A 16236-nucleotide genomic window follows, 5' to 3' on the forward strand; every position below is an offset into this window, starting at 1 on the left:
AAAAATAACTCAGAACTTATTGACCAACCATATGAGCTCAGAAGTGCCACAGTATTAGGTAACACTAACATTTATTGCATTGATCGCTGAAGAAGGCTTTCTTGTCTCTTCTTGCTATTCTTTGGAACTCTGCATTCAGATGCTTATATCTTTCCTTTTCTCCTTTGCTTTTCACCTCTCTTCTTTTCACAGCTATTTGTAAGGCCTCCCCAGACAGCCATTTTGCTTTTTTGCATTTCTTTTCCATGGGGATGGTCTTGATCCCTGTCTCCTATACAATGTCACGAACCTCCATCCATAGTTCATCAGGCACTCTATCTGTCAGATCTAGGCCCTTAAATCTATTTCTCACTTCCACTGTATAATCAAAAGGGATTTGATTTAGGTCATACCTGAATGGTCTAGTGGTTTTCCCTACTTTCTTCAATTTAAGTCTGAATTTGGCAATAAGGAGTTCATGATCTGAGCCACAGTCAGCTCCTGGTCTTGTTTTTGTTGACTGTATAGAGCTTCTCCATCTTTGGCTGCAAAGAATATAATCAGTCTGATTTTGGTGTTGACCATCTGGTGATGTCCATGTGTAGAGTCTTCTCTTGTGTTGTTGGAAGAGGGTATTTGCTATGACCAGTGCATTTTCTTGGCAAAACTCTATCAGTCTTTGCCCTGCTTCATTCCGCATTCCAAGGCCAAATTTGCCTGTTACTCCAGGTGTTTCTTGACTTCCTACTTTTGCATTCCAGTCCCCTATAATGAAACGGACATCTTTTTTGGGTGTTAGTTCTAAAAGGTCTTGTAGGTCTTCATAAAACTGTTCAACTTCAGTTTCTGCAGCGTTACTGGTTGGGGCGTAGACTTGGATTACCGTGATATTGAATGGTTTGCCTTGGAAACAAACAGAGATCATTCTGTCGTTTTTGAGATTGCATCCAAGTACTGCATTTCGGACTCTTGTTGACTATGATGGCTACTCCATTTCTTCTGAGGGATTCCTGCCCACGGTAGTAGATATAATGGTCATCTGAGTTAAATTCACCCATTCCACTCCATTTTAGTTCGCTGATTCCTAGAACGTCAACATTCACCCTTGCCCTCTCTTGTTTGATCACTTCCAATTTGCCTTGATTCATGGACCTGACATTCCAGGTTCTTATGCAATATTGCTCTTTACAACGTCGAATCTTGCTTCTATCACCAGTCCCATCCACAACTGGGTATTGTTTTTGCTTTGGCTCCATCCCTTCATTCTTTCTGGAGTTATTTCTCCACTGATCTCCAGTAGCATATTGGGCACCTAATGACCTGGGGAGTTCCTCTTTCAGTATCCTGTCATTTTGCCTTTTCATACTGTTCATGGGGTTCTCAAGGCAAGAATACTGAAGTGGCTTGCCATTCCCTTCTCCAGTGGACCACATTCTGTCAGACCTCTCCACCATGAGCTTTTGTGTAATAAAGTTTTATTAAAGTATAAAAGAGATAGAGAAAGCTTCTGACATAGGCATCAGAAGGGGGCAGAAAGAGTACCCGCTTGTTAGTGTTAGCAATGAAGTTATATACTCTCCAGTGAATCCAAAAAATGTCTGGAGGTTGTAAAGACCTCACCAGACCTACTCCCATAATTTACATTTTAAGATAACAGAATTAGCCAGAAGGTTTAATCCAGAGACTGTCCTCAGGCAGAATACATTGTTGTTATATAATCCTAAGAAGAGGTGGAAGAACTGTACAAAAAAGATCTTCATGACCCAGATAATCATGATGATGTGATCACTCATCTAGAGCCAGACATCCTGGAATGTGAAGTCAAGTGGGCCTTAGAAAGCATCACTACGAACAAAGCTAGTAGAGGTAATGGAATTCCAGTTGAGCTGTTTCAAATCCTGAAAGATGATGCTGTGAAAGTGCTGCACTCAATATGCCAGCAAATTTGGAAAACTCAGCAGTGGCCACAGGACTGGAAAAGGTCAGTTTTCACTCCAGTTCCAAAGAAAGGCAATGCAAAACAATGCTCAAACTACCGCACAATTGCACTCATCTCACACGCTAGTAAAGTAATGCTCAAAATTCTCCAAGCCAGGCTATAGCAATATGTGAACCGTGAACTCCCTGATGTTCAAGCTGGTTTTAGAAAAGGCAGAAGAACCAGAGATCAAATTCCCAACATCCGCTGGATCACTGAAAAAGCAAGAGAGTTCCAAAAAAACATCTCTTTCTGCTTTATTGACTATGCCAAAGCCTTTGACTGCGTGGATCACAATAAACTGTGAAAAATTCTGAAAGAGATGGGCATACCAGACCACCTAACCTACCTCTTAAGAAATTTGTATGCAGGTCAGGAAGCAACAGTTAGAACTGGACATGGAACAACAGACTGGTTCCAAATAGGAAAAGGAGTATGTCAAGGCTGTATATTGTCACCCTGCTTATTTAACTTCTATGCAGAGTACATCATGAGAAACGCTGGACTGGAAGAAACACAAGCTGGAATCAAGATTGCTGGGAGAAATATCAATAGCCTCAGATATGCAGATGACACCACCCTTATGGCAGAAAGTGAAGAGAAGCTAAAAAGCCTCTTGAATGTGAAAGAGGAGAGCGAAAAAGTTGGCTTAAAGCTCAACATTCAGAAAACGAAGATCTTGGCATCTGGTCCCGTCACTTCATGGGAAATAGATGGGAAACAGTAGAAACAGTGTCAGACTTTATTTTTTTGGGCTCCAAAATCACTGCAGATGGTGACTGCAGCCATGAAATTAAAAGACACTTACTCCTTGGAAGAAAAGTTATGACCAACCTAGATAGCATATTCAAAAGCAGAGACATTACTTTGCCGACTAAGGTCCGTCTAGTCAAGGCTATGGTTTTTCCAGTGGTCATGTATGGATGTGAGACTTGGACTGTGAAGAAGGCTGAGCACCGAAGAATTGATACTTTTGAACTGTGGTGTTGGAGAAGACTCTTGAGAGTCCCTTGGACTGGAAGGAGATCCAACCAGTCCATTCTGAAGGAGATCAACCCTGGGATTTCTTTGGAAGGAATGATGCTAAAGCTGAAACTCCAGTACTTTGGCCACCTCATGTGAAGAGTTGACTCATTGGAGAAGACTCTGATGCTGGGAGGGATTGGGGGTAGGAAGAGTAGGGGACGACTGAAGATGAGATGGCTGGATGGCATCATGGACTCGATGGACTCATGGACATCTGAGTGAACTCCGGGAGATGGTGATGGATAGGGAGGCCTGGCGTGCTGCGATTCATGGGGTCGCAGAGTCGGACACGACTGAGCAACTGAACTGAACTGAACACTTACTGAGTATTTACTATGTGTCACTGTTCTAAGTTTTCTACATGTATTAACTCATTTAATATTTAAAACAAGCCTGTTAGATAGATACCATTATTGATATTATCATTTCTCTAGTTATAAAGATAAGGAAACGGAAGCCTAGGAAGATTAAGTAACTTGCCTAGAGTTGGAAAGAGGTGGAGTCAGATAATCTTTCTCAAGAGCCCACACTCTTAACTCTTGCATTGTATTTCCTAATTCTTGCTCCTAAAAGACTTATCTAGGAAATAATTAAGAACTGGTAGGACCATATACACTCCAAGTATGATATCAGTTAAGAGATGAGAAAGCTATGTGGTCATTCAGAATTGGGTATATCATTTCCTTAAACTAAAACCTCCAACAGTATATGTCTTCTAGAAAAATAGAACTTTTGGGTACTGGAAAAGTTGACATTTAGTGTGATTTCATATTCTGGGATTCAGTCAGCCCATGATTTTTAACCCATGATCATTTTTGCCTTTTAGCATCCAGAGTCTAGACTTGGATATGTCTTTGATGGTATAACGCAGGGGCAAGGCCTTTTCCAGATCCCGTGACATGAGTGCAGTTTGCTGCTTCTTCCTCTGCTCCAAGACTGATTTAAAATAACCTCTCTGTTTCTGTTGAAGACATCAGAGTACCATGATATCATGTATCCTGCTTGGACATTTTGGGAAGGAGGACCCGCTGTTTGGCCAATATATCCTATGGGTCTTGGACGGTGGGACCTGTTCAGGGAAGATCTGGTAAGGTAGGTCCTCTGCTGCTGGTAGGTCCTCTAGAGAGGTTTTATTTGTCCCTCTTTTTGGGTCACCTTGAAGTAAATGGTTAAGTATAGACAATTATTTTCTCTAAAATGACTAACTTTTAAGCTAAAAGTAAAAGACACACAAAAAAACTTTATAGCATAAGCAATTTTATATGTGTATAGAAGTATTTACATATCCATAGAAAAAGAGCCAAAGAACTTACCCTAAAATGTCAGCAGTGCTTCTGTGGGAGGGATTATAGAAGCCTCTTTTTTTCTTCTTTAAATATTTCCATACTTTTAAGATTCTTTAAGAGTGAATTCCTTTTATAAGTAGGAAAGAATAAATGATCATATTGTGGGGAAGGATAGAAAATTACTTGGAAAAAAAAAAGAAAATTACTTGGAAGAACATAAATGTACTTTATAATTAAGAGCCAAGTTCTTCAGGCAGGGATGGGGTGGGCATAAATGTTCCATAGGCATCTCAAGTTCAAGCTTATTCCAGATCCTCTCTAACTGAGGATTAAAACCTGCCTTGGCCTGTTGTCTGCATCCTGCCCTCATTTCAGAATTTAGATTATCTCATTCATCAAGCTGTAGATATTTCTTTCCTAGCTACATTTTACATTAATGATCCAAACAACATTGGTACCTAATTAGTAAACTTCTAGAAACATAGTCTTTCTAGTTCTTCTCTCAGATGTAGAGAAAGCAATAATTCAACTTCATTTTCACAAATATCTATCACCTGTATTAAGTGTGACTACATATTTAAATGAGATGAAGAGAACATCCCGTTTCTGGAGAAGCATGTAGGGCTGTAGTCCTCTTTGTCAGCTAGAGCCACTGGTTAAATAAACAAGTCAATTATTCAGTAGATATAATTGGGAAATTATTTTTTAAGATAACTTGACCTCATACATCATTGTTCTTGTCTAGCTCGCTTTTTCAGGGATGAGGGAATGCAAACTCAGAGAAGTTAAGTGACTTTGGTCAAGGAACCAATTTAGGCCTGAAATCCAGGTTTCTAAGTGCGTTATCTTCTCCACTAGTTAATATTTCCTGTGTCCTCCAGACTGTGAGACTGTCATTTTTTATTTAGCACTTCATTTTGAACATAATTTTGAGAGAGAGAAAAATAAAAATGTTAACTTTTTTTCACCAAGTTATTCTTGACGTTAGTTTTCTTATTCTTTTTTTTACCCTCAGGTGCTTGCAAATACCCTTTTCACATTCTTCTTTTTGTAGCTCTTTTCCCACCTGCTGTACATCTACTTTGTTTTTAAAATCTCTTTAAAACAACTTTTTTCTGAATATGAAAACTTTGTGTGCTTATAAAAATTTATCAATGTGTCCCACCTAGGCAACTTTTCCTGCCGGGGTCCAGCCCCGGTGGATCCAGGGAATTCGAAGCGAGGACGGAGTCGGCGTCCTAGGAAAGAACTTATTTAATTACAGATATAAAGAGAGATTAGGAAAGAATAGTGTGGTAGGAAAATTAGTGGAGAAAAGAGGCTGAATAACTTGGTTTACGTGGAAAACGAATAAAACTCCAAGACAAGGAGTTTTCACCACCTACGTAGGCCACCGGTGCCTGCTTGAATAGCGGAGGGTGCCCCTCCTTGGGCTCCCTCTTGTGTGGGTCTTAGAAGCCAGGGCAAGTAAGTATACATGGCGAGCCTCCACGCTCCAGATGGGAATTCAGCCAGAAAAGAAGAGAACAAGAAAAGACCAGATGGGGGAAACCAGTCTTTCCAGGAACTGGTCCGTTTCTTTATTTTCCAGGTCCACTTTTATACTTTTAGTTATACGTAGAGATAAATGCAAGAAACAGAGTCATGCAGGGTCAGCTCCTCTGACCCTTATCTAAAGACAGTGTTCTCAGTATATCTTTGTTCTTACAAGGGTCTTAGATTTGTTTACAATATCTTCTGGTCTGGAGACCTATCAACATTTTATGGCCCCACCTTACTTTCTGTTGATAAAGGTTAGTTGATCAGAAAAGTTGTTTGCCTTTAAGATCTACTTAGTCTTAAGATAGTGATAAAGTTACATTCTTACATAGCAAGGACACAATGATTTATAACAGAGAAAGAGGAGTACAGTGATCTATAACAAAGAGAAAATTCATTAACTCAAAAGTCTAGTATTGCTAACATCAAAACTACTATATTTCTTTTTCTATATTCCAATTACATCGATTAACATACTCCCAGGTGCCTAAGGATATGGAGGCCTGGCGGCAGTCATTAACTCAGCAATGAAACCCTTCACCAACATGATTTTTATCTTTAGAAAAACCCTGTGCTAACTAAGACTTTCAAAATACTCCAAACTCTCTGTGCTGTTTATGGTTGAGAGGTTGTAAACAATCATGTACATAGTAGCAAGAGTGTGGATAATCCTGTCACACTAGCTAGTCTGCCAGCAGAGAGGTTTGACCTGAGACACTCCTTTTATATGCAGGAGACTATTAACTGGAACTCTAAGTTAATTTTCCAGAGAAAGGTGGTAGGGGACAGCCCCCCCTATAATGTCAGAAGAGTAGGCGAAAAGCACAATGCAGTAAGGCAGGCAGACTCTGGTTTTGGGGCAGATGCATGAGCAGATCCAGAAAGAGGCTCCCTTAAGGCCTGACTCACCTTTGCCTGTCGGGCCCCTTAACCTTATGACCTTTGCCACCAGTGGGACTCCTCGTGCTGGCTCCTGGCATTTTCCCTCACTTATTGGTGTGTCTTAGAAATCTTTCCATGTCAGTACGTAGGTGGAGAACGAAATGGCACCCCACTCCAGTATTCTTGCCTGGAGAATCCTGTGGACGGAGGAGACTGGTGGGCTGCTGTCCATGGGGTCACACAGAGCCAGACACGACTGAAGCGACTTAGCATGCATGCATGCATTGGAGAAGGAAATGGCAACCCACTCCAGTATTCTTGCTTGGAGAATCCCAGGGACAGAGGAGCCTGGTGGGCTGCCATCTGTGAGGTCGCACAGAGTCGGACACGACTGAAGCGACTTAGCTGCAGCTGCTGCTGCAGTATCTAGGAAACTGCCTTGTTGTTTTAAACAGTTGCATGGTATTCCATCAGATAATAACTTGATTCATTGTGTCCTTCAATGTATGTGTAGGCTGCATGTGTAATATTTGCATAATTTCTTATTTTCTGAACTATTAGACAGTATGCTGCATACTTGATGACTCTATACCCCTTAATTCTTTGCTGCAGAATTCCTAAGAGCGAGAGTGTTCCCTTTATAACTACATTGCAATTATCAAATACAGGAAACAATGTTAATTCAACATTGAAATGTCATAACAATGTCCCATAAGACACATTTCTTCTCAGATACAGGATCCAATCCAGCATCTTGTGTTGTATTTAGTCCTTACGTGTCTTTAACTTGTTTTAATCTGCAACAACTCTTAAGTCTATCCTTCTCTTTTACTGTGTGGTTACTCTTTTACCATTTGCAAACTAATAAGCAATTTTTAGGGAGATAAAATATGTTTTAAAAATCTAACATGTTAATATGTTCTTTTTTTGATATCTTCACTTTTAATTCTTGAGCTGAATTTATTCATGATTTTAGAATTGCAACTTTATTTTTTAGAGCCCTCCATTCAGAATCCCTAGCCTCGTGATTTCATTTCTTACCTTGAAACTTTAGTAATCTGTTTGCTGATCTGCATTGGTGTCTGCGTAGCGTGTTTCCATCTTTATACTCTTCTGGGAATTTGTCCCCATTGACTGACTTTTCACCCTGTAGAAGAATTCAGTGTCACTGTGGATTTAAAGAATCCACTCTACTGTGAGCAGAGGAGTGGGGTTATAAAAGAGGGCTGGGGCAGCACCAGTGTTAGTGCTTGCCCAAAGACAAAAGTCCTAACATGGGTCTTCCAAAGGGGTGGATAGGTGGGTGGGAAAAATGAAGGAGAGGGAAAACAGATGATACGTGGTTCAAGTCTGTCTATATTAAATTTAGCTTTCCCAGGGACTAAGGAAATTTATACTCAAAATTTCAGTATTTTTGGTTGGATAGTTGGGCAGTATATCAAAATGTGTATATCCTTTGACCCAGCCATTTTACTTCAAGGATTTATCCTGAGAAGATAATTAAACAAGTATGCAAAAAATGTGCATACAGGGATATTCACTTCAATGTTGTTTCTTAAAGTAGAAAGTTTAAAACTACCTGAAAGCTCACCAGTAAGGAATGGAGTAAATTATGACATGGCTGTAAAATGGATATTGTGCATGAATGGAAAGTAAAGATAGAATAGGGCTTAAAAACAGGGACTCTGGATTTAAACCTTACTCGCTGTGTGATGCTGGGCAAATTGCTTAGCCACTTAAAGGCCTCAACTGTGTAAAGTAGGGATAGTAAAAGGCATCTTGTAAGGTTATAAGAATGAGGTGTGTGTGCGTGTGTGTGTATAATGTTTATATATATATATGTGTGTGATATATATATGTGTGTGTTTATATTTGATGCAGGAATCAAACCTGCATCTCTTATGTCTCCTACCTTGGCAGGCAGGCTGTTTACCACTAGTTCCACCTAGGAGCCCCCCCCCACATCTCACCCCCCAGTGCTACAGTAGTTCTGATTTGTTAGGAAGGAGTATGGGACAGAGCAAGAAATAGTTGGACTGGAGAGTCGGGTAGCCATTTTCTTCTCCAGGGGAACTTCCGACCCAGGGATCGAACCCAGGTCTCCCGCATTGCGGGCAGACGCGTTAACCTCTGAGCCACCAGGGAAGCCCAAAGATGATCCAGTGAGAAAGAGCTGGAAGATAAGCCAGGAAAGTGTGGAGGACTGGCTCACTTAAGAGAAAACGAGGACTTCCCTGGTGGTCTAGTGGCTAAGACACTCTACTCCCAATGTAGCGGGCCTGGGTTTGATCCCTGGTCAGGGAACTGTATTCAACATGCTGCAGTGAAGACATGAAGCAGCCAAATAAATAAAATTTTTTAAAAAGAGAGAGAAAATGAGTAATGGGATGCTATTTGTATCTGAACAGTATCTCTTCCTGAAAAGTTTACGTGCAAAGTTTCTCCATTATAGCAAACAGCTCACCAATCCCTCATGAACTCCACTTCAGTTTGACCCCCTCCGTTTTCAGAGAAAGATGCTGCAAAAACTTCTGTGAAGTTTACTCACAAAGTAAGTTAAGAATGGTGCATCTGTCACCTGAAACTATCACAACATTGTTATTTGGCTGTACCCCAATACAAAATGTTTTTGGTGTTTAAAAAAAAATGATGCATCTATGAGCTAGCAGTTTCAGCAAGGGAAGCTGGTTGTGGTAACTGGTATTGAGAACTGAATTTTGGGGACTTGGTCTTTATGGAGCACTAAGTGCAGTTTGAGGATACCAGAGTGCTTTGCAAAATCAGACTAAATCTGATGATACTTTCTATGCATCTAAAACATAAAGTCAGAAAGTGATTTATTTCCTTGCCCTTGATTTGGTATCTGATATTTTCTGCAATTATTGTTGCCTAGTAATTTTAACAATCAGTTCAGTTCAGTCGCTCAGTCGTATCTGACTCTTTGCGACCACATGGACTGCAGCATGCCAGGCTTCCCTATCCATCACCAACTCCCAGAGCTTGCTCAAACTCATGTCCATCAAGTCGGTGATGCCATCCAACCATTTCATCCTCTAGACTCTTGCTTAAAGTAAGGAAAAAATCCTGATTGTACTGAATTAAATAGCCCTAAACATGTCATTTACTTTGGGGAACTTTTCTTTCAGTGTTGTTAACTTATTAACCAAACAGTAGATTTACACATATTGCTAGCTAGTATCTCCAGAGGATAGAGTAATAATAAAAGGTAACATAATGTCATTTAGAGCTTTTTATTTTGAGTAGCCTTGTTGTTCAGTCACTAAGTCATGTCTAACTCTTTGCAACTCCATGGGCTGCAGCACACTAGGCTTCCCTGTCTTCCACTATCTCCCGAAGTTTGCTCACACTTGTTTCCACTGACTCAGTGATGCCATCCAACCATCTCATCCTTTGTCACCCTCTTCTTATTCTGCCCTCAATCTTTCAAAGCATCAGGGTCTTTTCCAATGAGCTGCTTTTCACATCAGGTGGCCAAAGTAGTGGAGCTTCGGCGTAAGTCCTTCCAATGAATATTTAGGACTGATTTACTTTAGGATTGACTGGTTTGATATCCTTGCAATTCAAGGGACTCTCAAGAGTCTTCTCCAGCACCACAATTCAAAAGCATTAATTTTTCAGCACTCAGCCTTCTTTATGGTTCAACTCTCACATCCGTACTGACTACTGGAAAAACCATAGCTTTGACTGTATGGAATTTTGTTGGCAAAGTGATGTCTCTGCTTTTTAATATGCTGTCTAGGTTTGTCATAGCTTTTCTTCCAAGGAGTAAGTGTCTTAATTTTGTGGCTGCAGTCACTGTCTGCAGTGATCTTGGAGCCCAGGAAAATCCATCACTGTTTCCACTTTTCCCGTATCTGTTTGCCATGAGGTGATGGGACCAGATGCCATGATCTTAGTTTTTTAATATTGAGTTTTAAGCCAGTTTTTTCACTCTCCTCTTTCACCCTCATCAAGAGAGTTTAGTTCCTTCATTTTCTGCCATTAGATTGGTATTATCTGCATATCTGAAGTGTTGATATTTCTTCTGCCAATCTCGAATCCAGCTTGGAATTCATCCAGCCTGGCATTTTGCATGATGTATTCTGCATAGAAGTTAAATAAGCAGGGTGACAATATACAGCCTTGATGTACTCCTTTCCCAGTTTTGAACCAGTCCATTGTTCCGTGTCCGGTTCTAACTGTTGCTTCTTGACCTGCATACAGGTTTCTCAAGAGGCAGATAAGGTGGTCTGATATTGCCATCTTTTTAAGAATTTTCCACAGTTTGTGATCCACATAAAGACTTCATAGCCAGTGAAACAGAAGTAGATGTTTTTTGGAATTGGATTTCGATAATCCAACAGATGTTGGCAATTTGATTTCTGATTCCTGTGCCTTTTCTAAATCCAGCTTATACATCTGGAAGTTCTCGGTTCACGTACTGTTGAAGCCTGTCTTGAAGGATTTGGGGCATTACCTTGCTAGTGAATTTAGTAGCCTGGGTCAGACTTACTTTAAAATGTAAAGCTCTCAGCTAAGCTTTAGAAATGATTCAAACACATCTTTATATAGTTAAGGAAGAGACACAGAAACTAATGAAATCTGTTTTTAGGTCAGCTGCACAGTGGCCATGGAAAAAGAAAAATTCCACAGCATATTTCCGAGGATCAAGGTGATTATACTTTCTGACATTTTACAAAGGTACTCTTCTGGCTAATGTGTAAAATTTTGAGGGTGTGGGAAACTAGTTCAAAGAGAAAACTAAGATAACTAAGAAAAAGACATAGAATCACAGAATTTTAGGCTAGAGAAGAACCCAAATTATTGGCCAAATCACTTTTAGCTGAACTGAAATTCAAAGAAGTAAAGTTCATCTGTCCAGTCATTCAGCAAACATTTACAAAGTGTGACGAGTGTGATGGGCTTTAGTTATTTAATGCTGAATAGACCAATGAGCTGTCCTCTTGCCTGAGAGATTGCATTTTCCTAGGAGTACTTTATGATTGTGCCCACAGACTCTCTGCCACTTAATGGCAGAGCAGGAACAATCACTAGCTCTTCTAAGTGTCTTTTTCATCAGACCATGTGGCTGCCAAATAGTGGTGGAAGCGTAGACTGGAACTGATGAAAATTGAGAGAGCTGCATGGAAGGAAGGTAGAGCGAAAGCGAAAAGGTTGGGGAAGACTGAGTCCATATTGTTCAGCTCCATATCCCTGGTGTTGAGAACAGTACCCACCTTGTACATGCACAGTGAGTATCTGTTGCTCAGATGAATACCAAGGAGAATGTGAAGGGAGAGAGTTTTGCAGATTTCTTAGTGTGTCCTTGTCAGAGGTCACTCTCTCTTCACTTGGTGGTGGACTTCAGAGTGCAAATGAGCCCAACAACCACTGCTTATGGTTCCTTGTCAACATCTCTGGTTCTCAAATCTTCAGATTACAGATTCTTTACTTGGGATCCATGTGTGGACTTCAAGACTTTTAGGAACACCTTGAAGTTATATGGGGATATGTAGAGAGGGCGTCCACAGTTATCAGATTCTCAGGGAGTCCATGACCCCTCAAATGTCAACATCATCTGCTGCTAGAACCATAACTAGGACTTTTTCTACAATAAGTTTTCAGGTGTTTGAGCCCTTCGGTTTTCTTTTTAATTTAAATGTTATACTGGGGCTTCCCTGGTGGCTCAGAGGTTAAAGCATCTGACTCCAATGCAGGAGACCCAGGTTCGATCCCTGGGGTGGGAAGATCCCCTGGAGAAGGAAATGGCAACCCACTCCAGTATTCTTGCCTGGAGAATCTCATGGACAGAGGAGCCTGGTAGGCTGCAGTCCACGGAGCCGCAAAGAGTCGGACACGACTGAGCGACTTCACTCAGTTTTCACTGCATTTTACAGAGCACACCCAACGAAGGTCATGTAGCTGTTTTGGTGACTGATGATTACCTAGTCACACAGCTATGAGTACCAGTGGTTAGAGGTTACATGAAGCTTCTAAAAGGAAAATAATTCCCTGGGATGTGGCTATAGTATCCAGAATAACATAATCCTAAAGACTGGAAGCAAGCAGAGAGGGCCAAATACTCCCCTTCCCTGAAGGGTACAGTGGCAAACAGCCAGGACCACCTAGATGCTGTAGGATCTAGTATCCCCCTCCTCTTCTATTAAATAACCCATGAGTTGTTCATCTGTGCGTATGGTCATCGCATTGGGTCCAATTACTGCTTACCTTTCAGTGATTGGGAGTGGTCTTATGGTGTAGGAGATGTAGTTCTATGTCATGTGTTTCTTTCCTAGGACAAGTCCAGAACGAGATCCTCTCATTCTTCTATCTCGGAAAAACCCAAAACTTGTTGATGCAGAGTACACCAAAAACCAGGCCTGGAAATCTATGAAAGTAATCACCAATCATCTGACTAGAGCTACAGCAGTGAACATTCTCACTCCAAGAGCATTGCACCTGGGTAGAACTTCACATTAGGTTTCCTCTCAGTGGTGGGATGAATGATGAGAACGTTCCATGGACTAAAATTAGTATATGTGTAAATTATTCTTTTTCAAACTCACGTTGTGTTTCTGGGCCCTTACTATGACTCATATTTTATATTATTTTGAAGGTTTAAACCAGAGGTCACAAACATTTTCTGTAAATGGCTAGATGGTAAATATTTTAGGCTTTTCAGATCTTACAGCCTGGGTTGCAGTTACTCAGCACTGCCACTGCAGTGCGAAAGCAGTCGTAGACAATATGTAAACAAATGAGCATGGCTGTGTTCCAATAAAACCTTATTGAGGGCATTGAAATTTGAATTTCATAAAATTTTCCCACATCATAAAAATATTGTCCTTTGGATTTTTTCCAGCCATTTGCAAGGTAAAAATAACTTTAGTTTATGGGTTGTGCATTAAAACAAGCAGTGACCCAGATCTGGCCTATGGGTGCTAAGTTTGCCAAAATCTGGTTTAAACCATTGGTTCTCAACCCTGACTATACAATGCAACCAGAGAGGTTAAAAATTAATAGAATAAATCAGAGTCTCTAGAAATGGTGTATAGACATCTTCATTTGTTTAAGATTCCCTAAGTGATTCTAAGGTGAAACAAGCAATGACAGGCTCCTTTGGTTGGGAGTCCCATCTCTATCCTCTTAACTCTGTCTTTCTTGCCTTATTCAAAGACCCTTAAGTTGGAAATGTCCTCATCTGAAATTTCCATATACCATTTGAGGATGATAGGAGAAAATGTTTAAACTTCTTGTGAGAAAAACTAAGTGAAAACTAAGAAATACTAAGTAAAAATGCATGTATTTATTACATGAACATTTAATTCAAACAGAAGCAAATGCAGTATAAGAAACTCTGTTAAAAAATAAAAATATGAAAAAATGTATCCGTTCATGACAGCATCTACTATGGGAGGCCACAGAAGCAAGCAAGACTTGTTCCCCACACCATCTGCTAAGGTGGCTGGAATATGGATAGGGGATAGGGGGTCTCAGACTCTGATGCCCCCAGGCGCAGCAGTAGTGAGCGGGAGAGAGCGCTGAAGGTCCAGTCATTTCTGCCAAGGAGAACAGGAGCTCTCTTTGCCAAATCCTCCTTTTTTTTCCTCTCTCTCTAAGAAAAGTGGAGATCTGGGGTTTTCTAAGAAAGTATCCTGCCACTTACAAATGCTGGGCAGTGGTTTGAATATTTATTTTTCAAGTACTTTGCTAGTGCAACAAAATTTGTTTGTGGGCTACACCTTTAAGCCCACCAGCCACCATTGTAACTTCCTTTGCCATATGATGTATACACAGTGAGTTGTGCTGCAGGCCATGACCTCCTGAGTGCAGAGGAAGAGTCACATGGCCCCAGGGGAGCTTAACTCTAAAATCACACAGACCAAGTTAAAGCCCAAGCTCTTCTACTTACGGCTGTGTGACCTTGAGCAAGTCTCCCAACTTCTCAAAGCCTCAGCTGCTTCATCTATAAAGTGAGACAGTCTTGCCTCCTGAGTCTGTGCATTCTGAGACTTCAGTGAGTTCATGTTGATGAAATGTTCAGTGACCCTTGTTGCACAGTGGTCTTCAATGAATGCTCCTGCTGCTAATACTAACAACTTTCTTTTCCCTGAAAGGATACCTTGGGAAAGCCAGCTGCTAAGGATGTCCATCTTGTGGATCACTGCAAATACAAGTAAGATATCCAGGACTCCTGACTCTTATGGTTTTCCCTATTGCTTTTGGAATAGCTTCTCTTTGGGTGAGAATTTTAATACTAGGGTCCAGCTGGGGTTTGTGAGAGTCACATTAATTCATTTAGTTATTGTTTACTGAGAGCCTGCTGTGCACAAAGCTCTGGACTGGGTTCTGTGGGAACTGCAGAGACAATGAAACAGGGACAATGGTCCCTGCTTCCAGGGAGCCTGCATGCCCATAATCAAAGGGATAGGGTCCACTCTCTGCACCCCACACAGCCAAGAACTGAAGTTAGATCAGTCATTTATTAAGTTAATAAAAATAGTTTAAGGTTCAACATGAATGAGGCATATGTAACTAATGTATTATATTTAAATGGCTATTATATTTAAATGCCAATACTAAGAATGAGATGAAGGTAAAACAAGGCCAGGAGGTGGGCAGTGGGAATACTCAGAGAAATGAATGGTGATTACACTGGACAGTGGGAACTACAGAGGAGAAGCAGCTCTGGTTAGAGACAGGTACCAGAAATGCTGAAAAGAAAATGTTCTTAGTTGTTAGCTTTATTTTCCAGGGGGCATTTCTTTGAAGATTGGTTAGGCATGCCTGGTTGTCTTCTCCAGACTTCTTAAGAGGAAACAGGGAACAGGGCATACCTTTGACCAGATAGGGAACACTATGGGAAAAACCACGCTTTGCGGGGGGACCATGATGAGTTCGAGACTTTAGGCCTAGAAAAACTTGTAAACAAAGGGTGAGATATTGTTTCCCCTGGGCCTTGTATCCGCTCTGCCCAGCACCCAGCTGCTGGCTCTATCTGTCTCTGCCTGGAGAAAGTATTTTTCTTTCCCCCTCACGCTGATATTCCCAGGAACAGGCTCTAACCCCTGGAACAGCAAGGAGTTTATGGAAACTCTACAGGGACGTGCTGATGGGTCCTTGAAAATTGAAAGTGGAAAGAGAAAGAAGAGAGGATAATAAAAGGGGAGATAAAGAGGGGATAAGAAAAAAATGTCATGTGTGGTAGCAGGAATATAGTATCAAGTATATTTTCCTCTCTCTTTTCCAGGTATTTGTTTAATTTTCGGGGTGTTGCTGCAAGTTTCCGGTTCAAACACCTCTTTCTGTGTGGTTCACTTGTTTTCCATGTTGGTGACGAGTGGCTGGAATTCTTCTACCCACAGCTGAAGCCATGGGTTCACTACATCCCAGTAAAAACAGACCTCTCCAACGTCCAGTAAGCAGCCGTCCCTCAAGCAGAGTCTCTGATGACTCCCACAGTCTGCCTCTAAGTCCCCAGCCATTCAAGATATTTACTCCTAATGACTTTTTCCACTGAAAGCTTTTTTTAAAAAAATTTCATTT

At 40.9% G+C, this 16236-nt stretch overlaps 1 protein-coding gene across 2 annotated transcripts in view; it reads left to right on the forward strand.

The window, feature by feature from the left end:
* Positions 1–16236, forward strand: part of POGLUT1 (protein O-glucosyltransferase 1) — a 30099-nt gene that overhangs the window by 9092 nt on the left and 4771 nt on the right. For both annotated transcript variants that reach the window (XM_004002943.6, XM_042231801.2), the window contains exons 5-9: positions 3954–4075; positions 11303–11362; positions 12987–13086; positions 14808–14866; positions 15941–16108. In XM_004002943.6, the coding sequence (XP_004002992.2) occupies positions 3954–4075; positions 11303–11362; positions 12987–13086; positions 14808–14866; positions 15941–16108 (509 nt within the window). The remainder of the gene's footprint in view (positions 1–3953; positions 4076–11302; positions 11363–12986; positions 13087–14807; positions 14867–15940; positions 16109–16236) is intronic.

This window comes from Ovis aries, chromosome 1 (genome assembly GCF_016772045.2).
Source record: "Ovis aries strain OAR_USU_Benz2616 breed Rambouillet chromosome 1, ARS-UI_Ramb_v3.0, whole genome shotgun sequence".
NCBI classification, from domain to species: Eukaryota; Metazoa; Chordata; class Mammalia; order Artiodactyla; family Bovidae; genus Ovis; species Ovis aries.